This window comes from Macrobrachium nipponense, chromosome 10 (genome assembly GCF_015104395.2).
Source record: "Macrobrachium nipponense isolate FS-2020 chromosome 10, ASM1510439v2, whole genome shotgun sequence".
Taxonomy (NCBI): Eukaryota; Metazoa; Arthropoda; class Malacostraca; order Decapoda; family Palaemonidae; genus Macrobrachium; species Macrobrachium nipponense.
The window spans coordinates 46,861,130-46,889,108 of record NC_087204.1 but is presented as its reverse complement, the minus strand read 5'-3'; the positions used below and the strand labels follow the sequence as shown (position 1 = coordinate 46,889,108).

General features: G+C 34.3%; 2 protein-coding genes across 2 annotated transcripts in view; one reads left to right on the top strand and one right to left on the bottom strand.

The window, feature by feature from the left end:
* Window positions 1-27,979, bottom strand: part of LOC135223605 (uncharacterized) — a 910,537-nt gene that overhangs the window by 238,663 nt on the left and 643,895 nt on the right. Inside the window, exon 15 of the transcript XR_010316536.1 lies at window positions 1-14. This exon is cut by the window's left edge and continues 85 nt beyond it. The gene's annotated coding sequence lies outside the window, so the exon portion shown is untranslated. The remainder of the gene's footprint in view (window positions 15-27,979) is intronic.
* Window positions 1-27,979, top strand: part of LOC135223604 (uncharacterized) — a 227,297-nt gene that overhangs the window by 168,742 nt on the left and 30,576 nt on the right. The window contains exons 3-10 of the mRNA XM_064262179.1: window positions 2,255-2,398; window positions 5,615-5,893; window positions 7,427-7,651; window positions 11,217-11,341; window positions 12,068-12,237; window positions 19,740-19,908; window positions 20,070-20,190; window positions 20,472-20,630. Coding sequence (XP_064118249.1) covers window positions 2,255-2,398; window positions 5,615-5,893; window positions 7,427-7,651; window positions 11,217-11,341; window positions 12,068-12,237; window positions 19,740-19,908; window positions 20,070-20,190; window positions 20,472-20,630 — 1,392 coding nt within the window. The remainder of the gene's footprint in view (window positions 1-2,254; window positions 2,399-5,614; window positions 5,894-7,426; window positions 7,652-11,216; window positions 11,342-12,067; window positions 12,238-19,739; window positions 19,909-20,069; window positions 20,191-20,471; window positions 20,631-27,979) is intronic.

Sequence of the window (27,979 nt, the reverse complement as noted above, 5' to 3'; positions counted from 1 at the left end):
ATAGCAACTGATACCTGAAAAAAATTTAGAAAGTTGTTGATTCATGTATAAGTTGTGTTTTAATTTTCATTTCAGCTGTATCGTTTTATGAAGAACACTGTTTACTTGCGAAGTTGAAATCTATAATAATGTGTGCCCCCAAAACAAACCTTCAAGTTACACAGATTTGTCGAAATTTAATTTCACTTGAAAATGTTCACAAAGCCCCACGGAACAGAAACGTTAATGTTGCTCCCTTCTTCCAACATGACAATCTTGTTTCATCAACCACAACAGTTACACCAAAGTTAAAAACCACAGTTAATAAAAGTATAACAATCAATCTCATAACAAGCAATATATTCATCACAAAATGAGGTGAGTGGATTAAGTCCCACGCAAAGGGGAAACGGAAATGGCTTCAAACTTATTTAAAGATACAAATAATAATAAGAAAGTAGTAAGCAAGGGGAAGAATAAAAGATATAATACACAGCATTTGTACATAATACACATACATACATGCATATATATGCATATATATATTATATATATATATATATATATATATATATATATATATACACATACATACACAAACATGTTAGAGAGAGATAGCGAAACCAGACATTTCGCTTACAGCATGGAATTTCAAGTAGATAGCCACTTAGGGACATTTGTTCCCCCAAAGGGCTAGTACTTAGCAAGGCGAAACAGTGACTCAACTATACACACACACAAATTATAAATAAATTATAATATATATATATCATATATACTAACTGACGAACCCAGGACTGCCTGAGTAACCTCTGAATGACAACCAATAAAATCTCTCTCTCTCTCATGTTAAATAGTTGCTTTAGTTACATTTCCCAGCATTTTTGACATTTTACATTTCACCACTTCTCACACCCCACCTTCCCATCAGGACTGAACTTGGACCTGAGGGGCATCAGGATTGTCTCTATTCATCCCACTGGCCTCAAAAACTATGGCTTAGACTCTAATATCTGTAGTTTTTGGTTATTTTTAAATGTCACCGCCTTCCCACCCCTTCTTGTGGTCCCCTTCCTATCAGGGCTGAACTTGGAGACTTGAAGGGAATTGAAAGTGTCCCTATTCATCTCAATGACTTAAAAAAAAAACTATTAATTCAACAATATCTGTACTTTTTGGCTACTTTTACTGTCGCGACCTTCCCATCCCTTTTCACGTGGCACCCCCTCTTCCTATTGGGGCTGAACTTGTACTTTTTTAAAGGGCTTCAGGAGCGTCACTATTCATCTGAACAACCTCGAAAACTATGGCTTAGACACTAATATCTGTCGTTTTCTGTTATTTTTACATGTCACCCCCCCCTCCTACCCCTTGTCAACCCCCTTCCTATCAGGAATAAAATTGGACTTGAAGGCATCGGGATTGTCACTATTGATTTCAGCAACCTCAAAAACTACACATTAGACACTAATATCTGTCATTTTTTTATTATTTTTAGATGTCTTCCCCTTCCTACCCCCTCGCTACTGAGGCAGAATTTGGGCATCGAGAGTGCCACTATTCTTCTCAGCGATCTCAAAAACATTGGATTATACACTAATATCTGTCTTTTTTGGTTACTTTTATGTCACCCCCTTCCTATCAGAACTGAACTTGGACTTGAAGGGCATCGGGAATGTGAACTGTTTATTTCACCAACCTCGAAAACTAAGGACTAGACACTAACGTCTGTTGTTTTCGGTAATTTTTACATTTTAATCCCTTTCCCACACTGGGGGCCTTTTATCCAACTAATGATCCAATTTTAATTCTGTTTTCACCATGACCTTTCCCGGTTTGATATTGACTTTTATTTAAAATCTCATCAAAATCAGCACAGAAATGTGGGATCGTATAGCGTTCATACAAACCGACAAACTCACACAGAAAATTTCTTGTTTATATATACATACATACATACATACATACATATATATATATATATAATATTATATATATATATGTATGCATATATATATACTATATATATATAGTATAGTATATATATATATATGTGTGTGTGTATATATATATATATAATATATGTGATGCGCGCAATTGGCAAAATCAACGACTTTTACACGATCCACAGGTCTACTTATGCGATAGAAATATATTTCGTACATTCTTATTACGTTATTATGCCCAACTTTATTTTAAAAGACATGCAAATAACATGTACAATGCTTGTTAGTTTTCATTAACCCGACTGATTCTCAGCAATATTTCTTTTCAGACGCGTGTGCAACAAAAGTATCATCGGATTTCGACCTGTCCATCATCCCTTACGGTACGAATATGAATTCTCTTCAGATGGAATCAACACCAATCGATGTCCTGAACACTGCAGTTGACTTCTCTCTGAAGGTTAACGTGACAGGTAACTATTTGTTTTGTATTACCACATACCTATTTTAATTTACATGCTGGAATTACCTAAGGAGCTATCATACACAAAAGTCGGTTCTCTCCTATCCGCTGATCCAGAGAATCAACATGAATCCGTTGAATATGAAACACCAAGCAGTTGAACAAGTAACTAATTGTAGACCCAACAGATGTCTCACCCTAAGGGCATTTTGGGAACAGGAAGAAAGAGTGGAAGCAGGTATTTTTCTTGAGCATAGAGTAAAGTCTCCATATTCTAATATCCTTAAGAAAGCGATCTTAAAGTTTTTGGTATTGACGATAATGGGTTAAAGTGTAAAATGTGCAGTTAAGGAAATATGAGAGTAAAAGTTCTTAGGAAGTCAGTATTCATGAATTAGTATTAAAAAAAAAATTTCAACAGCAGTGTTTACGGTGGTGTTTTATAATCTGCAAGCCACCATATATATTAATATTATATATTATATATATTATATATATATATATATATATATATATGTATATTCTATATATATAGATATATATATATATATTATAATATGATATCTATATAGTAATATATATATATTATATATAAAATAACATTTATAGCAGCAAATTGGCACAATTTTCAGTTATTGAGGTAGCAACCACAAACTGATGCTGGTGCATACTTTATGTGTAAACACTCATTGATCTGTTATATTTAGGTATATTGCGTGATAAGGCCAACACCCATAGTAAAGGTGAGCGATATGGGTGATGACAACCGAATGCCAGGTTTCAGAAACTTACAAATTATTCTCCTGGGCAAGTATTAGTCTAATAGACGTAAGTAACCAGCGAATGATTTTATTTGGCGATTTTGTTGGCGGTGTGAGGTTACAACAGCAACGAAAATGCGTTGTGAATTGAATAATCATTTACCTGTTCAATTGTGATTACTGTTAATGTACAATGCCATAGTCATGAAAACTAACAATCCACAAACAATATTATGGTGTTGACACTTTTTAAATTAACATAACAGTGTATACCAAAGATTTAAGGATGACGCTACCCCATGCCTGTGGCTAGGGGTATACCTTTGGTAGCACATTTTACACTCAAAACCCAGTATCGTCAGCAACAAAATCTTTACGATCACTTTATTAACGATATTACAATATGGAGACTTTACTCGATGCTCAAGAAAAATACCTGCTTCCCATTCCTCCTTCCTGTTCCCATACGCCCTTGGGATTCGATATCTGTTGGGTCTTCCATTAGTTACTTATCCAACTGCTTCTGTGTTTCCCAAACAGTGGATTCGTGTTGATTCTCCGGATCAGCGGAGGGAACGGATAGTTCGATAGTATTCCGTCTCCCTTACTTTCCAAGAAACTGCTACTTAAATATAAGTTATCCACATCTGTGCGATCCTCAACACCTCACTGTTCGGAATTTACTCTGATCATTTTCATACGTCCTAACAAAATCATAAGTATATGGAACTTTATATAAATTCTTTTGATGCGACCTAAAAAAAAAGGATCTTATGGTGCATTTGACGACGAATAGGAACTATGAAAGTAGCTAAACGATTCCTACAGAGAAAGAAAGGTGGGTAATTAAAATTATATACAGGATAGGTCAAAACTTGACTAACTGGTTCTTAAGCAATAAGTTCAGCATTTAGATTAGACTTTGTAGCTTAAATCAGAAAAACATTTTTTTTTTACCTTGTGGTATTGGATGATTATGGATACTGATCAAAACCTATGACCAACTGAAAAGAGCATTAATGTCATATTTTATACAATTAAAGAAAGATAAAACTTCGTGTTAATGGTGACGAGGTACCAGAAAGGTCAAATAAGACAGTACAATAAAAAAAACCTGAAAGCTCATAAATGCTTCAAAAGAAGGTGAGTATGCCTTTGGTTTTTACACGTCACCCGCTACCCGCTGCCCTAGTTAGCCATGTACGAAAGAAATTTATCGGAAATAAAAACTTAATGGCATAATCTCTTCACACAAACCTTGGAGGTTTGTGAGATCCAGTATACTCGTACATATGAGAACAATTACGTTTCTTCGATACTTATTTCCACGTAAGGCGTAGCTCGCTAGTTATTACCTACAACTTACGAATAGTTATTTCTTTAAATAATCATCAAATTAGTTTTTGCTAATGATGTCTTGAGAGACGATAGTTAATTTATTTCTTTAAATATTCACACATTGACTTATTTCTGGCTGCTGAACAATATAACATTCTGGGACCTTGGCAGTTTTTCGTCCTTACCAAGGATAAGATTCTTGGCCCTAAAAGTTAGGTAGTGTTACGGGAGACCGATGCAACTCTTGTTGCAGCAATATACTAAAAAATAAGCAATGAAAATGCTAACAGGTTTTACAAAGATGTGGAACATATCAGTAAAGAAGGCTGCAAGTAGGTAATGAGACTGAACCTCATCACAAACCAAGACTAATTGAATATTTGATCTCGTAACACGCTCCCATTCGTGATTTCCTGTGCGTGAAATAAACTTTCTTAATTAATCAATTAATTACTTAGTTTACTTTTTCAACTTTTAATGTTGACTTTTGGCACAGACGTAAAGCGAGATCATCAGTCTTTCATATTATAACCTACTAGAGACACATATCCATGCTTGCTGATATAGAATTTAGACAAACAAAATACTGTTACTGACTCTCTTCACTCTCTATGGAATGAAACGAGAGTACCTGAGGTTTACAGCCCTATAACCTGATCTGTTGTCGCAATTTAATTGGAAGATTTGAATGGTGGGGCAATAATTTTTGCATATGCTATAAAAGGGTAGTTTGTACAAGAACTGGAGGATAATAACTATTATGTTTGATGGCTTTTCATGAGAAATATCTAATACAAAAGATGTTTATACATACACACATAATATACATATATATATATATATACATACACACACACGCACATATATATATCTATATATATATATATATGTGTGTGTGTGTGCTGTGTGTGTGTGTATGTGTGTGTGTTTATGTATGTAAGTTTGAAAATGAATAGGATTTAAGTTTACCGTCAGTATTCTTCATTCATGGTGTCGATTACTAAAAGTGAATTTCTTTCAACTTTGATTTCATACAATTTTTTTCATCATTGTTGTTCATACTGTCTGTTTCCTTCATCCGTATCCAAAACCACATAATCCCTTTCCATTATCGTCGTCTATTCCAGGTGAAGTGTTCTTGTTTCTCAGCGGTGTTACCAACAGGAAAGACTACAGATGCCTTACCATGTGTTTTGAAAAGCGACTTAACTGGCCGGCTTCAACGTTGAAGGCGTCCTGTGTCAAATTTCCGAATGGATACTACACTGTTACGGCAATAGCTTATTCTGGTACACAAATCGAAAACGTTACATGCGCCACGTTGATGGAAAGAATGGCAAGCCTCTCCAGAAAAGATGCTGTTGTCTTATCTCGTTCTGAGCTTTCACTGAAAGCTCTAATTAGTGGTATGTATTCACTCAAGAAGTATGAATTGCTCTGAATTTTATGTGGAAAAAGACTTAAGATTTGATGGAAACATTTAAGATTAAAATCAGAACTTTCCATTTACCCATAAGTGCGAGTTTCAAAAAGCTGTACGGATCATCGAAATAACTAACATGCATAGCACACAAAAATAAATTTATGGAAACACATTAATCATTCATAAGCCCAAGATTAATGGCATCTCCGATTCGATTCGTAACATAAAAAAGCACTCCAATTACGATACAACGGTGACATCAATATGAAAGTCTAAAAAATTTCTATTTTGAATAAGAACATTTATCTCAATACACTTTTGCCGCTCTTATTACAGTGCAAATAACTTTTCTGGGTGCGCCAGAAGAACCAAGGCTCAGAAAGTTTTTAATAACAAGTAACATTCATAAAAGTTTCACTTCACATTTGGTTCTTCATACTTACAATTCTACATTGACACTTAAGTTACTTTAAAAGGGAGAATATTGTTATCATTTATGCTTGACGATAAAAATTGATCTTAGGTTTCGCAATCTCCGTAGTCAACAACAGTATCATCCAAGTGCAAGTGGACCAGTTGTATTCTTAACTTTTCATCTTATAGTAAAAAAAGACAATGAAAGCATTTCAAGAAAATTACCTAAAACGTACTTTAAAAAATTAGTTATCGAAATTTACGATTCACAATATGCAGTTAATTCAAAAACATAAATCCTGCTTTTAAATCGTCAAATTATGTGCATTCGAGATTTCTGCAGCAATAAAATCATCGTTAGAAACTTACCAAAGAATAAACACATCTCATTCTTGGGATATGCGATATCAACAAATGAATACTCCAATTTACCTTTACTCTTGATTTTAAGCCTTAAACTTAAGACCTGAAAAATGTCTGGACCTTTGTAATATTAAGTGTTAATTGAACTCTTTGAATCAACTATTAATATCTTGATCGTCTTTCATCTCGTCCTTTCCTTTGGCGGCATCCAGTAGCGACAAACGCATGCCACTCACTTTATTTCTACAAAATGCTCACTAAAAAGCGATTACTAAGAACTTGAGTGGTTATGGACGGCTTAATATATTACAGTTTACTGAATACTACAGTGCAACTGGCTTCCAATGAAATTTCAAGAGCTCTTATATCAATATTTCACCAGACCAAGGCTCCAACCCTTATGAAGGATGACCTTACAAAACTATCATGCCGAGTATGGAGATGTAATAAAAGTACTTCATTTTATTGAAATTCAGGTAACCTAAAATAAAAATGCTAATGAATGCCTGAGGTTCGACTGCATTATCTAAATTACAAATCTATTTGGGAAAAAAAATCATAACTTCCAAAATAAAATCATGGGTAACAGACTGTCTACAATGTTGGGTACTGTTGGTGGCTGATTCTGCTTATTTAAAAAATATAAAAGAGATGCAAAAACAATATATGAATATAATGCTGTATTTTTACTGCCTACGTATTCCTTTAACAAATTTTCTTTCACTTTCTTCTACCTTAGCCGCTGCAAACCGCCGGGAGAGAAAGCTACACAGAAGCAAGCGAGTCGGGGACCGGTCAAAGTTGTCAATGTCAGACATATGGAATCTGACAGAGACTCCCGCCATGCAGAGATGTCCTTGCTACACTTGTTTAAACACTCTGCACAACTACAACAACGAAACGGCCTTGCTACAGCTTTCCTACAGCATCAATACCACAAACAGCTGTTGTTCTAATTGCTCGTGTAAGTTAAATTATTTCAGTTACCTGACAAACTTGCATGTTCAAGTAATAATGCCTAGTGATTGTATTCATACTCAAAGGTACGTTGCTTACAGCTGACAAATGACCTCTGCATGTTATTAATAAAGCGAATAAAAAAAAAAAACTGCAACTACTCTCCCTCTCTTTAGTTCAATCCTAGTTAACATAACCTTAACGTTTTCCATTACCCTTTCGTGTTACGTTCCTCAAGTAATTTAACTGTTGTAAGTCGGTGCAGTTAAATCGCCGAATAAACGTAGACCGTCGGCAATTAATGCTGAACGATGCATGAAAAAATTGTGAATAGTCCCGCTCAAGTTTTTTTCTCACTATCTTCCATATTTAAGTATTCGTTATTCCCAATAAAATATATTTTAATATTCTCTAGGTCATACCCCTTTTGAGTTTCTTTTATTACATTTTTTATCTTCCAACATATTCTAAAGCAATATACATCTGCTATCCCTTTCATTTGCTATTTACCTTTCAGTAAAATATGTTTAAAAATCGCGGCAGGAACGTACAGCAAAATGCATCTTTAAAACTGCATCATTTTATTTTATTCTTGACTCTTTCTCTTCCTCGATTTATAAAGATTTTAAATTTCTGTTGATATTCTGGAATTTATTCCATTAGACTCTTTTTAACAAATCTGAAGATTGTTTCTGAGTGTAGTTTTTTTTTTCTCATTTAGGTGGCATCAGACTTCCATCTTTCAAACTTTGGGTTACTCTTCCTGCATGATGAATTTTACTCAGCTGATTAATGCAGTGAACTCAAAGTTTATCTCTCCATAGGTTGTGATTATTCGCTTGTATTTTTCAATTACTGAAAACATTAACGACCACAAACGTAAGAGTGGTCTTACATAATCGTTCGATAAAGTTAATTTTCACCCAACTGACTTGTGTTTACTGTTTCGCTCACTAAATTTCAAACTCTATTCCTACTTAAGTTAAAAGGAGCTAAAGTGTTCAGGAGAATACCACAGAATTTGTTGCTTTTCAGACAACGTGTAAGGAAAACGAAAGGCATTCTCTTATAAGAATATTACTTGTTCCGATGACCATATCGGCAGAAATAAATATTAGCAGATTTTCATACGTATACCAACTATTAATTTTCAATAATCTTCTAAAATAATTGAGGCGTCTCGGAATACGCACACTTTAATAGGGTCAAATGTAACATAACTACCAGGTACTGAAAGCTCCCCTACAATGGATCTCATCAGGTTTATAACTCAATCTTCTTTCCTGTAATAATACTCTTCATGGAACAGACTGACCATATAGTGCCCTTGGCTGTTTCTTCCCTGTAATTTCATCGCAGGGTAATTACATCTCGTACATTTTCCCCGCATTGTAATTACATCGTAATATATCACAGTCGGTGATTTCATCGTAAGGTTTCTTTCGCCGCAAGCTAAGTAAACCCCACAAGGCAGAAAAACTAAATTAACAATAGAATATAATGCACTTGTTCTGTAAAAAAGAACGCAAGGAACACGCTTCAACAGCGGAATCTTGCAAGCATACGCAGACCGCTAAAAGCATGACGTGTTATCTTAAAACGTTCCTTGTATTACCAATATAGAGTTGTTGATGGGGATCAAAGTATTTAACTATTTGCAAGTAGCTTGTTTGTTGACTTTTCCTACATAAGTAGTTTCATCGTCTTGATTTTTCATAGATTAATTATTTTTATTTGTTTTTATGGTTTTCATAATTGTTTTTTTTTAAGCATGATTTGTTTTATTGTAAAAAGTAAAAATGTATATTTAGTGTTGGAAAATGTAATTGGAAAACTGTGAAACATTTTAAACATACCTAAACATGTTTTACAGCATATTTAGTTTCAAAACGTTTATAACTTTTCTAACATTCACCAAACACTCTTAGTATTAATGGGGTTTTAAATGTCTTTTTTTATTTTTCATTTATTCTTTTAGCGTCGACGATTATTAGTCGTTTGACGCCAGTCTTATTTTTAACTCAATTGACCAGTCTAAGAAAAAAGAGGATAATAAAGAAAGCGACATTCTTTAACAAACTTTTTTATTTGTATGAACTCTTGCATGGAACTTTGTTTTATAAAACTGGTCACATTTCCAAATAGTTTTTTCGCCACTTGTTCGTTCTTTCACAAATAGATGACTATTATCAATGAGCTTTTTCTTATTCCTTATGCTTACGACGTACTGCAAATGCATTTTGATGGGTTTAGTTTTAGTTATTTACAAAAACCGAAAATGTTTACCACTCATAAAACAAGTTGATTACAAAAAACGAAAATTTTTAAGAAAAATTTTTATATAGGAAAAGTCAACAAGCAGGCCATTTGCTAATAATTAGAAAGTTAGATATTTTGATCTCATCTACAACTGTAACAGTAATACTTGGCCGTTTTACAGAAAAATGAAGTGAATTATATTTTACTGTTCATTCATTTTTTGGCATTGTGTTGTGAAAGAAACCTTGCGATGAAATTACTGAGGATGTGATATATTGCAATGTAATTACAATGCTGTAAAAATATATGAGATGTAATTGCCATGCGATGAAATTACCACTATGTAATTACTGCAATGAAATTCCCGGACACCTTCTTCCTTATACGTATGTCTACTAGGTCTAAAAACCAAAAGCGATAATTACGAACCTACAATTTTCACAGCAGAGCATGTTTTGCACATTTCGGCGAGACAACAACCGTAGGTTTTCTCACATGCTACTTTCTAACTTCAGAACCGATTCTCTGGCATTTATATATTTAAATATGAAGGTGGGATTCAGAAATTACAGACGTGTCGCTGTGTGTGTGTGTGTGTGTGTGTGTGTGTGTGTACATCAATGTTTGAAAGGCTTCTGGGAGAGTATGAAGGGCTGATGTTTGCGCTTTTTGGACATGAGGTTCATCCCTGATTAAGGAGCTTGAGAATGACTGTGATAGTGATTATTCTCTTTTCTTCTCAGGAGAAAAAAACAGAAATGTGACAATAGACATGACTGATATAACTTGAGCTGTTCTTCCTGGCTCTTGAGTATACTACAGGAGCGAATCTTGCCAAAAGAAAAATAAATGTATCGTGTAAAGGATTAGAAACTTATTTGGTTACTTGTTCTACATAACTAAATGGCCTATTCTATTTCTTCTTGTAAAAGATAACCATGGTAAATATGAGTAAAAAGTCACAGAACCTTATCTGTTTATAAAGTTCATTGTTTTCCGTTCAGCGGACGTATTAATGTATTGATTACCAGTGTCCTTATTTTCTTTGACAAAACTACATACTAGACTTGCCAATCTATTGTTTCAACCTCGAAATAGATACTGGATGTTACTACTAATACAAATATTTCCAGTGGCAAAAGAAACTACCTGCCTTAATGAAGTTCTCTTGTATATGTTATCATTGGTATCACTATTTAAATTGTTACTGAAATGCCTAACGATGTTTATGCTATAATTATTAATGATGTTGTTGGCCATGGTTCTCTGTGGCTTCCACATTTATGTAACCTTTCCGTGTTTTGTACTGATAGCCCTAAACTTGGTACTGTACCAGTATGCCTCAGTTAGCGACGAACAACAATGCATCGACCTGAACTTCACTACATCCGTCATAAGTGGTCTACGTCTCGTTACCCCCGATAAAAACGTTACGCAAGTAAGTAATGGCAGCTCTTGACTACTGCTTTGATATTCCTCTCCTCGTTTGTCAAGCGAGTATTGACTAAATAATGTTGGAGATCGTGAAAAAGTTGTAACTGCTTAATTTCTACCACCTATCATGACCACAACACACTGATCATAAAGCACTGACGAAAACAAATGACGTATGCTACCACAAATGATTAAAAATATAAATATAAAACAAAACAAATGTACATACAGTATAGGCTGCATACTGTGTACTTCCATGCAGATATATAAGATATATAAATATATATATATATACATATATATATATATATAATATATAATATATATATTATTATATATATATATATATATCATATATATTATATATATATATCTGCATGGAAGTACACATTATGCAGCCTATACTGTATGTACATTTGTTTTTTTTATATTTATATTTTTAATTATTTGTTGTAGCATACGTCATTTGTTTCGTCAGTGCTTTATGATCAGTGTGTTGTGGTCATGATAGTTGTGTGTGTGTGTGTGTGTGTGTGTGTGTGTGTGTGTGTGTGCGTGTGCGTTTGTATATATATATATATATATATATATATATATATATATATATATATATATATATATACACAACTATAACATTACACACGAACGAAGCATTAATGAAGGCATTCATATATCTTTAAAACTAAACAAATCAGACGTTCAGTCTACTGATTTTATGGGTTTATTTCAGGGTCCAATTGAGTATCCTAATACTGACAACGGATGCTATGCATTTCGCCTTCGACCTATGGTTAATCCAAGCCCTATTTATCATGGTTTCTTCTGGCTGACACCAAGCGGAAACGTCACAAACATGAATGACTGGAACACAACGTTCTTCTTACAACCTTACCCTGAAACGTGAGTTATCTAAAAAGTATTATAAATTGAACCTTATCCTGAAACGTCAATTATCTAAAAAGTATTATAAATTGAACCTTATCCTGAAGCGTGAGTTATCTAAAACGTATTATGAATTGAACCTTTTCCTGAAGCGCGAGTTATCTAAAAGGTATTATAAAGTGAACCTTATCCTGAAGCGTTATCTATAAAATATTATAAATTGAACATTATCCTGAAGAGTGAGATATCTAAAAAGTATTATAAATTGAACCTTATCTTGAAGAGTGAGTTCTCTAAAACGTATTATAAATTGAACCTTATCCTGAAGAGTGAGTTATCTAAAAAGTATTATAAATTGAACCTTATCCTGAAACGCGAGTTATCTAAAAAGTATTATAAAGTTCGACGAGAATTTCTTTACCATGGTCTTTACCATCCGATGTAACTGAACAGTAAAAGTAAGGCCAAAAATCAAGATAAAAGGCTTATACATTCTCTCTCTCTCTCTCTCTCTCTCTTTGAAGCTTCTGAAGAACGAAATCCTTGAAACTTTATTACAACCAAGCACATTACTAAAAGACGGTCGATATATGAGTTTCTTTGGAAACTGTTCATCACAGATATGAAACCAGTTTCTTCATTAGGTTCTATTGGCTGTTCTCCTTCCCGCTCAAATGTACTTCACTTTTATTACTCAAAACCTTCATAAACATCAGTTCTTGAATATATTCCAAGTTACACAGCTTCCATTTTGATTGCTCTGTTTAGGATTTGTCTTCCCATACTTTCTAAACATATTCAATGTTGATATGAGGTCCCAGCTAATAACACAGCGCAATACGAAATCCCCCCCCCAAAAAAAAAAAAAAAAAAAAAAAGGAAAACATGCCATCCACACCGTTTTGACCACTCATCTACAAAGCCTCTTCCCTAAATTAACACCTCGCACTCGCCTAGTACAATGCAATTAGGGTTCAACCCCAGAATTTAGATTGCCAAGCTGATATTTTGGGAATATGAGAAGATGATGTGTTATCTTCATCTAGACAATGCCAGAAATCCTGTGACGGGTTCTCGAGTTATGACCTAAAATATGTCATCCATTAGTTTTTTTTTTTTTTTTTATATATATTTGTTGCACCTAAAGGGTTAAAAAGTCATTATGGTAAATTAAATATGCACCACCTTTTATTATATGTTATTTGTAAAAACTATCTACTTGAATTTCTTCAGTAGTAAATGCAACGGTGTGAAATTATGGGCATTTATTATAAAAGTCTTTTACGGGCACTTGATGGAATATTACCATTCCTACTATGGAAAAATACTCTAACATATCATCTGCAGAATTTTCTTGTCTTTCAAATAATACTAAAACTACGTCCCTAGGACATGCTGAGTTAGATTTGCTTGAATATATTTACTTCAATGAATACCGTAAGTTTTTAGCTGTATCTTGCTGGTAAAGACATTCCTAGATCACATATTCATATCATTATAATCAGTAGAAAATAAATTCCAGATTTAAAAATAACAATTACCGAAACCTCGTCATGGGAAGAAATGATTCAAAATTTTGCCTAGATTAGTTTTCAACTAATTAGGAAAACAGAAACTACACAAACGAAAATAACTTCAACCTAATGGAACATCATTTTTTACATAAGAAATTATGCATTAATTACATTGCAACACAAGTGTTAATCGTTCTTAATTATTTCTCTTAAATTATATCCTTTTCTTCTTCATTGACTGCTGGGTATCGTCTTCATTTTAAGTTTTTACAAGTTCCTCTAATATCCATCCATACTTGTTTCATCGTCTTCATCATATGACTAGTTATTATTGCCACCATGGCCTGCACAATACCCGCAATCATGATCTGCACAATACCCACACATATGTGTACAGGGCATCCACTTCTCCGGCACTCGCAGTTCTTAAGAAGTAACTGGAATCAATCAGTCATTTTCTAACTTCCAACCCACGTCAGTAGGGTTTAGAGTAATCCTACCTATTGTTACTCTTGATGACGTGTATGAAAAGAATGTTGGTGTGCTGCTGCTGATGGGGGAATAGTAATTACATCGAATTTGGCATGTACAGGCTATTTAGTCATCATCCTTAATTAAATAAAATACAACTGTTTATCAAGAGTACCACCTGGTCTTTTTTATACGTGACTAAAAGAAATGTTTCGCCAGCAGCAACTACGTATATCATGTGGAAATGCCTGGTGGTAACTGATAATCTAATCTCATCTGACATAGTGCAGGACCTTGTCGTAATTTTTCGTATGGTACCCTTTTCCCAGTGAAATATACAGCAAATGTGGTATCACAACCTGTTATCAAGCAGGAGCAAGCTGCCAATCACGTCGCCTGTTTCACTCTGAATTCTCTTCATGTTGAATATTTTGTCTGGATGCTCATTGTTTGCAGGGCTCACCATCTTGATATCAGTCAAAGGTTTGGCAAGAGCAACTAAGAGGACAAGAACTGATTCCTGTTGTTCTGTTGTTACTGTAAATCTATTAGCATATGCCTCTGCCTGATGGACCTTGCAACCAGCAGCTTCAAGAAGTGTGAGACGAGTTTCATCAATCCTGCCTTTGTATTTGTATTTTAGTATTTCCCAAGAACTCTTACTGAAACTCCGGGGCTTGCAAATTACTTCTTGTGGCTATGTCTCTAGACGATAGTGTTCGTCCTCGACGAATGTTCATCATCTTTTGTAATGTGAGTTTCATGTCCATCAAGTACTACTATGTGAGCATTCCTGTACTTCTGTTGAACAAACAATGTACGCTATGAACACATCTGATTGAATGTAGCAGGATGCTGTCACACAACATGTTGAAGAAGGTACTTCAACATCTAATGTATGCACTGCTGCAGCTGAAGGAGCATTTTCGCTGAGTCTCAACGCAGGGTCTCTATTATTTTACACAAAGAAAAATCATCAAAGAAGGAAGGTAGGAGAGGTGCAAATTTTAAAGCTATATATGATGCTGCATCAGATTCACTTCCAGCGACACTGAATTTGATGGCATAACTGATTTGGGTTAAGGTTGATTTGTGAATTTTTTTCTCTGTTTATTTTGTTACGTTTAATAACGATCTGATTTTGCTTTTTAACTGTAGGTGAAAATTGTTAAATATTTTTCCTTCCATTGTCTCCATTGATGCTCTTCCAACTGCATAGGTTTCATCACAGTTCACTTTGTAATTGGTCATAATATCATTCGACATGGACGTTAGCAAAGGTGTTTGGTGTTCATATCAGTAAGATCACATGAGTCTGCCGAGATTCACAAGGCCATCAACAGGATTGATGATACTGGCAGTTGCAGGCATTGACTCCAACCCACTTTGTGGTAACTGATGATTTCATTCCAAATTCTTGGGTGCAGATCCCAGACCAGAGCAAGGTAAATCTTCTAACTGTGGTATGTTCTTTTGTTGTAAACTTTTCAGTCTCCTCTGACTTCATGTTTGTTTTCAGTGTATGCATTTTCTGAAAATACACTTGAGCAGACTTTGCATGATTCAGGTGTCCTGCTGCATCCAAGTAAGATAACATGAGTTATATGTTGTATAGATGAAGATCTTAGTCACAATAGTAATACACCTAAAATGCCTTACTCACAGCGTTTTGGTTCTTCCACATAATTCAGCATCTTCAAGTTTCAAGTTCATTCATGACGCCTTTTACAGCACTTAAGTTTACTATAACCTTCACAGTTTCATTGTTGTGAAGCAGGGACAGCTAACAGGTTTGAAAGTCCTTCTTAAGAGTTTTGTTAACCAAGGATGACTCAAACAATAGTACTGCTAATGCATGTTAAGTACAAAGAAGTTTGAAAACTGGCACAAATATGTATAGTCATCATTTGAGTAAAAGTGTTCTTTGCATACACTATGTCCTACAGTTCTTCAAGGCCACTTCCAGCCATCATGGTCCTTGTGGCTCCTGAAAATTACATAAAAACATGAAACCCTCCAAGGCGAATGGTGACATATAAAAGATGATTACTAGGGCCAGTAGCAAGAACCATTTCACAAGTTCTAGAGTAAAAAGGTTGGTTTAAGGTTACCATGGTCACAGACTGACCACACTTTTCACCTTCTCCTGCAGCATGCAGGAGGCAAGTATAAATCACAGAAGGGTTATTAGGAACAGGATTGGCAAATGGTACAGGTAGGATAGCTGAAATCTTATGAGATGAGCTTTTACTGTATATCTTGCTCATAAATCCAGTTCAGTTGGAGCATGGGATACCTTGAAGCCATGCGCAACATATCCACAAAATGTCAAATCAATGGGCTATTTTTGCACTTTCAGTCTCTAGCAAGAACGATTCTCTGTCTTCGGCAGTCAAAAGCAAATAGCCCTGTGTCGGAAAATAGCTAAAAGCTATGTTATCCATTGACATATAGATGTCTTTTTGGTTTCATTTGAAAGAACGAAATTCTGCAGATGATTTATATAGAACAAAATTCTGATATTCCAGTTTAGATCTCACATGTCATGTGTGGGAATATTCCTATCAAGTACCAGTAAGACATTTTTAATAAAGCCCCACGAGTTCATACTTACGGCATTTATTGATGAATATAATCAAGTTAATAACTTCTACAAATACCATATGATTATCCAGAAATTATCCATATTCCATTGACCAAAACTATTTTTTACTCTTTAGAAGCAATATTCGAGAAAAATTAAAACGTCTGTAATGGTGACCATTCTGTAGCCAAAACTCGAAAACCTGTCAAAGGATTTTTTGAGGACTTGCGGGATGAAGATAACACAGTTCACCTCTTCAGAGATACGTCTCTTGTTTGTCACTTTTTTATCAGTTGTACTTTAAAAGAGACCTTTCTCAGTTCCTGCGGTCCTTCATTCCTCCTTACACCTTTGGACTGTGGAACAGTCTCTCTGAGGACGTTGCGCAATTGGAACTTAAAGGCGAAGAGTCACCGCATTATTACCCTAAAACAATTCCCCTTGTATTTTAATAATTTACCTAAATCTTTATCTATTTACTTATTTTGTTAAATTATTTTCTATCTTTTAATAACATATTTTTTGTGTACTTCCCATTACCTTCCGTTACTTCTTTCAAAGAACACCATATTCACTGGAAGTTTGTCTTTCAAGTCAATGGCTCCTGTGAGCTTCTTCCATGTTTTGAATACTAAAAATAACATACTATTCCCAAAGTCCTCCCTTGTCAATATAAATTTTAAGGTTAGAGCAAAAATTCTCTTAAACTGTACTAAGGGTAGAATTTTCGAGGATTGCTTATCAGTGCCTTCGTTATTTGCCATCGAAAGAAAACTTATAACTTAGTTTCCATCTCCAATATATGAACAGTTTTTGGTTACTTTCATTAGAAAAAAAGATGTATCATACTTGTCAGCTGCATAGAAGCAACTGCTTTTCCTTATTTCTCTAAAGGACATAAATCCTACTTTCTGTGTCACTTAGATCATTATCGACAAATCACTTTCACGTACTTTCTGTATCATTTGGACGGCTGTCTACGAATCACTTTCACGTTAAGTATGTGACACTTACATGGCTGCCGAATTCAAGCTCGGTCACAAGACGAAGTGCGTCAAAGGACTTCTCTTTCGCATATACGCCACTCATAAAAATATGGAAGTTGAGTGGTACATGAAAAACACATATACTGATCATCATAGACGAACAAATATGTACAATGAGGTAAAAAGGAGATAGCATACAGACAGCTTTCAAGCACAATACCGAAAAATTACTTGTAGAGCAACAGAGTAAGGTAACTTATAATGGAGGTGAAGCAACTGCAAGCTTGCAATAAGAGCTTCGTCACTTACCTCGTGAAAATTAATTCACTCAAATTCAATAAGAATGCTATGTGAAGAGCCTTCCAGATATGAGACCAATACTCCAAACTAAGGTGGACAAGACCATAAATCTGAAGGAGGTACTCTGAACGCAAGTAAAAATAATATCTGAAGCAAATTCCCAACTACGTAGGGTCAGGCCCTGCCATGCTCATTTTGCGATCTTTTAAAACCATATAATTTATTATTCTTAAGTACCAAAGGGTAACAGATTTGAAGAACAGTTTCAGAAGTCTCAAAGAAATGAGAAAAGTTAAATCCTGAAAGAACTATTGAGGCTGAGAATGCGCCTCTGAAAAGTGGCGAGAAGAGAATCTTCAGCATAAGAATGGAAATATCATGACATTTAACCGAGTCACTGATGAAAAGAAGGAAAGGTATAAAAGGGAGAAAAATCTAGATTGCCACCACACACTGGAAATAGGAGAGTTGTAGCCCAATCAAGTACAAAGGAAATAAAAGAAGGAAGGAAAGAAGGGAGATCTATAACAATGTTTCATGTGTACAGATCCACCAATCCTTAAAAATATCGAATGCAATGACACTGACATGTATCTGTAGAGTTTATGGACGGCCATAATCAGATGTTAGCAAAGCATTCTAAATTAACCAACAATCACTGATAAGGATGTCCTATAAGACAGATAATGAGTACAGTCTCAAAGGCTTAGTTACTGCAGACAATACAATAGGATGATAGTTTGAAGTTAGAATGGATGTCTTACAGCAGGTTACATAAAGAGGTACTGCCATCCTGAGGGGTAAACTATAGCTTTCAGGTTGATACAATATCATGGCAAAATACAAAAAAAGTATTTTAGCTAGTTCCTCAAAAAGCAACGGATAAAAAATACATTTGTTTATACATCGTCATGGACTTGTGCACTCAACAGCATTTGTATACTGAAATGATATACAGCGTAGGACTGGTATGAGTCTGAGTGACAAGGCTAACTGGTAGAGTTGATTTCAGTTCAGTGATTCTTGCAACTCTGAAAGTAGCAAAGGGTAAAGCAAAATTATTTAAAAATCATAATATAACTAAATCCTAGACGCAAAGAGTTTTTGACTGAATAAGAGATAATACTCCCATTTATTCAATCAGCACTCCAGGAGAGACTCTAGAACAGAAAAGATGATCACATCTGGTAAAATAGAAGAATAAAAACATACAGGTAATTACACCGACCTCAAATGAAAAGCCATGTAAATGGGTAGAAAGAGTGAGGTCGAGGAGGTGCAAAGAAAAAATGAGTTCAATGAGAAGACGGTAAAGGAAATGAAATGCAAATAAACAGTTCTCAGGATTAAAATATAAAAAAACCTGGGCGGTCATGCCCATTTAGAACTCTTATGGATATTTTTGGTTGTTCAGCTATCTAGGGCTCTCACCATAGCATACTGTCTTTGATATTTTCTCTAGCTATTGATTTCTTCATTATTAATATATATAAATAATTATTAATAATTATATATATATATATATATATATATATATATATATATATATATATATATATATATATATATATATATATAATACATTACGATAATGTCTAAAATCGACTGAACTTGACACCATGAAACGGAATTTTACATATTTTATTTTGCTTTCACAAATTTCAGGGGAAGTTTAGAAGTAAAGTGGACAGCACCTACATATCCTTATAATTTCTCTAGTTACGAGCTTCAGCTATGGCACCACAGAAGTATAGCCATCAAATGTCGTGGTGAAGATGTCTATACCGGACCAATCATGGTTATCCCCGAATCTGGTAAAATATCCCTTGCATCGGTGAGTATTCATGTTCAATGCAAACAGTCTTCTTATTTACAATATCAATATTACTTTATAATCATCTTAATATAAGAGAGTAAAATGTAACTACTATACTATTGGATGGTACATGCAAAACAAGACAGACGCCTGACAATTTTGACAATTTGCTCTTGCAGACAAGTTTCAACTTCCATAATCTCAGCAGTGGATGGTACTGTGCTAGAGTTACGCCTGTTGACTCTAGATGTCCCCCAGATGGCTGTGAACCTAGATCAAGCTTAGCAAGGTTACTAAAAGGTAAAATTATTTTACTGTAGAGCCTTAACAAGTATTTTATCATTAACTTACAAAGGAAATTCTTATAGATAAAAGTAACTTCATTCATTAAAAGATAACAAATGAATGATGGAAACAGTATTGGTGCTTGACCCTCACTAATACACTGAGTTCAACTTTAATTCAAACTTTTGTCTTTTCCTCTGGTTACATATATAATTATTGAAAACAGATCACTGATCATATTCATCAAAGTTAAATATGCAAAATGATATCTCTACATATGAATGAATATTTTTCAGAAAGTGATGAGTGCTGCAGTGATGAGGAAGACAGTGAAGATATAACACTGATGCTGGTGGGCGCAGCAGCAGGAGTCGTACTGGCAGGCACAGTTTTAGCATGTGTAGTAGCAAGGTGTCGGACTTCACGTAACTTCTTCAATGTAGCATATACAAAAGGTAAGGTAATTCAAATGTTAAAATCTTTGTATAAACTAGCGAGCAGATATAAGATATATATATATATATATATATATAATATATATATATATATATATATATATATACACATATATATACATAAATTATATATATATATATAATAATATATATGAATATATATAAATCTAGATAATATATTATTAGATTAATTATATATACTACTATATATATATGTGAGTGTGTATGTATGTGTAAATAAATATTCTTCTGTTAAAACAGGATATGCCTCAAGTATAAAACTCCCATTAAAATACCCTTATCAAGTAGTGAATTCACTTACTGATAAGGGTGGGAGTCATTCTACCGAAATATAGTATTTAGCTTCAAACCAGTGTGTTTTCATGGGCTTTCATACGTGATATATATATATATATATACACATATATAACAATGGGTAATTTGCAATTTCGTAATGCTGGCAGATTGAATGTATGTATGAATTATGTATGTATGTATGTATGTATATATATATATATATATATATATATATATATATATATATATATACTGTATATATATATATATATTATATATATATATATATTGTGAACGAAGTGACGAGCATCTGGTTACTACACTTACCATTTGTACTTGATAGAGCAAGAGACTTTTAATCAAGGGTCGGGGATACCATTTATACTTCATCACAAATATAAAGCGACTGAATACTCTAAAGGTAACAGTGATACCTTATAGAACTTAATACTCACTCAGCAAATCAGCCTAAGTTCATTAAAACAGGTGTAAGGTAAACTTAAAGCAATGAAAGTTCAAAAATATATAACGCACAAACATTTCAAAAGAATCAAAGAAAAAAAAATGTTCAGTGTGCAAAAAATGGAATACATAAATTCTTCTGAGGGCACTCAAAATGTATAAAACACCATACCTTTAACCACTGCAGTTTCACTAGAAAATGTGAGGTCTGTAATAATCTTCAACACTTTTGTGGCGCCACACTAAAATAATAATAACACTATGTTCAGAATCTACCAATTACGACGTTACTAAGAAATTAAACCTAGTGAGTGACCAATTTCATAATATGAGTAACGTTAGGGTAAAATCAATGTTTCGAGAGAGAGAGAGAGAGAGAGAGAGAGAGAGAGAGAGAGAGAGAGAGAGAGAGATTGACCTCCCTTTCACACGGAGCTAAGTCTCAAAGCAGAATGAATTTCTTCTATCTATCACAACTAACTATATATAAGTCTACAAGTCCTCTTTTGACAAAATGAAAGAGATAAGAATTACTTTATCGTGATAGTAAACAATTTCATAGCAAAAGTTACAGCAAATATAAAAATAAAAAAACGAAATAAAATCGTTGTATGGAAATTTCCCCGAAGGATCGGATGCAATATCCAGGGATATTACATCATCCTTCTATAGGAATCTCCCTCTCCGCTGCGTCCTGAACGGGATGGATATACAGTAAAAAATAAGCTTAACTCATCTATTTTCAAGGGGTTGGATAACAACTTTTGCTCGAACAGAGCAACTCTGGCTTACATATGTCTCAACTAGGAATTATACATTATTTAAACATATTATCTTTAAATATGGGAATGTGAACATAATTTAATTGTATTACCAAAACCATAATTGCATTACAAAACCCACAGCATAAGTATATATATATATATATATATATATATATATATATATATATATATATATATATATATATATATATATATATATATATATATATATATATATATATATATAGATATATAATATATATATACAGTATATAAATATATATATATATATATATAATATATTACTCTATTATAATATTATATATATATATATCTATCTATATAATATATAATATATATATAATCTTATATATCTTATATATCTATCTATATATATGAATATATATATATATATGTGTGTGTGTGTGTGTGTGTGTTGTGTGTGTGGTGTGGTGTGTGTGTGTGTGTGTGTGTGTATAAGTATAATCACTATGAAGCATTACAAGCCAGATAGGCCGAAGCTCAAATCCTAAACCAAAGCCAGGTAGATGTGTGCTTTCAAACACATAGTCTAGATGACCTCAACAATGTTACTTTTCTGCTTCAAAAGTGGATGAAATCTTAACAATAAATCAGTCTATTCTGTGCATCATGTGGATGAACTGACCCTGGCATTAATTGAAAGTTTTGAGCAACCTGGTAAACTGCATGGGTCTGAGTCAGACCCTATAACAAAAATTAGGCAATAACAGACAAAAAGCAGCATTTAGCTCTAGCTCTCTTTCCCTCGAAAGCTATCAATTATACTCCATTCAGTAGCCAAAACATGAATTCCCTTGTAAGCAACAGACTATATACATCCATGCTTATTGAAACAAAGCCTATAAGGGTTTATGTATGGCATCTTGGCCCTGACAAACTCTCTTAGAAACAATCACGTAAAGGTTAAAGCATACACAAGATGTCATCAGGCCAAAGTGTGAATGTGACGCCAGTTAATCATCTACATCTGCCAACCCCTGCTTTTCAACAACTGAGCCATATGTCTGGTTCCACAGAATGGAGATGAAGTTTTGTCTCCACAATATCTTGAGCTAGATTAAAAAATACAAGTAGATTACATCCTCAAAGTGCTCCCAACATTCTCTTTCCTACTGGCTGGTAATGCAAGGGGAAAAGATCACCTATGAAGAACTCCATTTGTTCCTTATCACTGAGTTCTCTTTGCTGCTGATCACCAGTGCCTGACAAGCCCTCGATCTCCTCACCATGTCACTGAAGAACACTTCAGTGAGGGCATCCTGGGATGAGACTGAGTCCCTTAGTCAAATTGCTGCAGGCCTCCAAAGCCTAGCAACATACACCTATTTCATCTGTGAGACCAAAGGCACTGATATAAGGCACAAACACAAAACCTGTATAGTGCACTTATCACCCAAAGATTTAATGGTGGCTAGCACAACAGTTCTGGATGCCGGTTTCACTACATTTTATGTCACCAACAATGCTCCAATAAGAAGTATCCGTTGGACAAGGGTGTCTTCAGGTTAATAATACCATTATCAAAAATTAACCACTAGCAACTGCCTGATACCCATCTGTAACTTGCAGCCATCAAGAGCAGTCCCCTAGGATCCAATGGTTACCAAAACCTCACTATCCAAGTGATGAAAATGCAGTGGGAATTCATCATCACTGACACTCAAATGTCCCTAGTTTGCACCAACTTCCTTGAGCACTACAAGTTGCTCATAGACATTGCTCACAGCCTCCTTATAACACATCTTTTCAAATGGCAAAAATCTTTGCAGGGCCCAAATCTCACCAGTTAGGACCCACCAACTTAACCACCTCTTACAGGAGTTCCCTTACATCTTCTGACATGAACTTAGTCAGACCCCCAGGGTTCACACTAAGTATGGCCTCCTGCATCATATCAAACAACAGGTTCCTGATCCACTTCAAGTTCCATTACTTGTCAGTGGAGAAACTTCTTGCTGCTAAAAATGCCTTCAGAGAGATGTAAATGCATGGGCCTTTGGTTGAGGGACTCAAGCACTTGGTCATCACCATTCCACATGATCAAGAAACCTGACAGATCATGGTACCAGGAATCAGCCTTCAAATGGAACCTGACAACTGCCCACTTACCAACAAAGTGGACATGATCCCAAGTTCATGTTCAGCCATAAGATATCTTAAATATAATAATCCTTAAACTCGTTGGAATATACATGTTCAATCACTTGACATTTGGTCTGAATTCAGGCCCTACATTCCCTAGGGTGATTGATGACATCGTTGATGACCTCCCTTTCACATTTGGAACACCATCTATCGAGGCTTTGGGCTAAGGTGTTAGCCATCAGGAAATGTCCAAACCAAAAACCACAACAGAACTCCAAAAATTGGTTGGAATAGTAAACTACTACCACAGATTCTTTCCCAACATTTCCAAAAGCATGGCCCCACTCTCCAGCGCCTCAGCAGCAACGCTAAGAGGATACCTTCAAAGAAACCTTTAGCCAACACCACAACACCGGCATTTCCTAATTGTAGACCAGCCTTAAATTTGCCACCCACACAAGCTATGTCAGGACTAGCCCTGTCATAGAGCATAAAATCAATGGTGCCGCCAAACCACAGATATAGGGAGGAGAGATTGGACAGCACATAGGACCCAAACCAGTCTGTGACATGCACTACCTGGTGCCATAACTATGTGATGATTCTTATGTAAACAATAGCAAAACCCATACAATTTAATAGGAAACCCCGTACTCTTTAAAAGGTATTTTCTTGGATGTCCAAAAGACTGTCAAATAATTTATGCAGTATTTATTATATACAATATGTACTTTATGGAGAAATAAAAATATTTAATTTTGCTGGTATAATTCTTCTACAGTTAAGCCATAAAGATTTGCATATATGGAAACTACATTACGGTTATTTTCTAAGCAGTCTTTTGTTAATGATCTTGCAGCATTTACCATGGACAATGGGTACCGTATATAGAAATAAACATTTTAATTCTGCCTGCAGTAGTTGACCAATTTGTCGACGCTATGTGCCTTTCTTTCCACCATAAATTTACAATACTATTTTACTCTTAAAAGGCAGAACTAAGTATTACCATTCTTTATTCATGGGTCAAGCTGAAATTAAAATTTGACAGCAGTTCAGTAAAATACACTGTCATCTCTAATGCTATCATCCCATATACGCTTCATTCGATAGACTGATACCCAACACCCAATATTTACTAGTCTGTACTGTTGGTTCAGATGAGAAGTGAAACAAGTTCATCTTAGGGTTTTCAATTTCGGGACAATTAGAAAATAATCCAGGGATTTCCCGGGAAATACAATTATTTTTATTTTCAGATACATTTTCATTGTTACCCATTCACAGTAAATGTTTTACAAAGATTAAAAGATAAAATATTAATAATCCAGGGATAATAAAACAAACAGCATTAATTTTTATATTTGATGGTAAGACTACTAAGGAATATAACTTTCAATGAGTTCCATTGGCAAATTTGGTGTCATCTTGCAAAATATAAACAACTGATTTGGATTTTTTATTAGGCATATATTTCTTGAAATACTAAATAGCTTTACCCAACAACTAACGATATTTAATGATATATAAAAATTAGTCTCCATTTGTGACACTAATTGATACCTATTTTGGAAGCTGCATTAGTGTCATCCAAATGTTATAAAAATGAAATATGTATATATGTACATATATATATATAATATATATATATATATATATATATATATATATATATATATATATATATATATATATCTGCACACTGCAGCACATACTAATTACTGGTAAATGAATATTTTGCCATGTTATTTCTCTAACAATATTAACATGCCTCTTTATTACAATCTACATTAACTTGTGTATTATTTTTCATATAAATCTTTTAATGGAGCCCCTCTAATTCGTAACAGAAGCCTTTTCAGAATAATTTTATTTGTATTTTTGTTTGTTGGAACAAATAATTTTATGCACAGTATTGTTTAGTTTTTTGCTCAAGAAATAATTACATTTCTCGTTATCAAGAAAAATAAACTTGAAATTTGTAAAAACTGGATTTTCATTACTTACCTTTTTCTATACAATCGTAATTCTTAAACAATAATGTGCATAAAAGTATTTATTTAAAAATAAAACACAAGTTAAAGCGGAATTTAATAGAAAGGAACATGAATATTGTTAGAGAAATAACATGACAAAATATTAATATACTAATATTTATTGTGTGCTGCAGTCTGCAGACATACGGTAACCATATATAAAGCTATGTAATTTGTCACAACCATACTGACCTGTAATTCAAGTATATTTATTTACACTGTACAGTCTAAGTTAGGCTAGCCTGTACAAATAAAGACTTTCATAGCTAGCCAAGACTTGAGCTGTATTCCATAGTCTGTAGAGGGGTTTATTTGATAGTGAACCCTGGTAGACTGGCTAGTTGGTAAAGTTTACTTGTGAGCTAGCAAGTTGGTAAAGTTTACTTTTAAAGCTATAATGTAGTATAAATTTGAAGTACAGGGTAAAAATTTTAATGGTAAAACAATACTGAAAAATCGGCTACTACCTTTAAGTGTTCTGTTAGATCAAATTCAGCAGAGTCCCCTGCATACAAGAGGTTTGATAACTTATTGATGACATTGTAAATAACATTATAATACTTCATTAACACTTAAAACTGCAGCAGTCCCAGGGCTAGTTCTCATGATACTATGTACATTGTAGTACTAGTAGTTTGTCAGACTTAACCATGGTTATATGTGTTGACTTTAACCCTACGTGGTAAATTAGTAGGCTTTATGAATTTAATGTCCAATAGGCTTTAATAAAAAGCTTAATACAACATCCATTTCTTCATTAGCTCAAGAAGCAGGCGTTCAGTTGACTACAAGTAATCTAACTCGTTTCCTTGAGGTTGTTTGAACACCATTAGGAAGATTTTCATGAATGAAAAATACCACTATCTTGTGAAATATGATCCCCTGTTCTTGCGTGATCCTGTTTCAGTATGCAACACAGTTGATGGCCCAGCACTGGGTGCCAGAAGTGGCTTCGTTGCTGCTAGTCTCTGCCGCTGCCATTTCTCGGAATCATCACATAACAATGGCCGCTTAGTGCACGCAATCGTCACTTGTCTGTCCAAATCTCTCCCCTCTATATCTATGCGCTAAACTCCCCAGTTTCTTCAATCGTAAGTTAATGGCAGCCGTAAAAAGTACATAATATTCGACAGAGAACTTGCCGTGCATTTATCAACCTGACACTAAATGGCATGCCTTCCATCATCCTGACAGCCAAACAACTTCTTATCGATGACCTCACCAAAAACTTGGATGCATAAGAATTAGCCCGTTAACACCATCAATTATCAGCACCACTGAATTCAGGTGCTCGATAAAACATTCTCGGTAAGAAAAACTGACCCTTGACAAGATCCCGAAACGCAAAGACTACCTGGCCTTTACAAACTACAAATAGAAAAACGCCTCTTTTCTTCATCTGTGCACGACACGTTTCTCTCAATTATTAACACGATCCTGTTTAAAGATACTTAAAATAAAAAAAATATTAAAAAATAAAAGACTCATAATGAACAATCACGATTTTTTTACGTGAAATTTTTAAATTTAAAATCTACAGAACCTACGATCCATCATTTATATGTAATTAAAGAGGTGATGAATATGGTTTTCTGCTCAACTGCAAGACAATACTTTAATGCCAATGAAAACATTCCTTTAATGAATAAGACGATAAAATTCC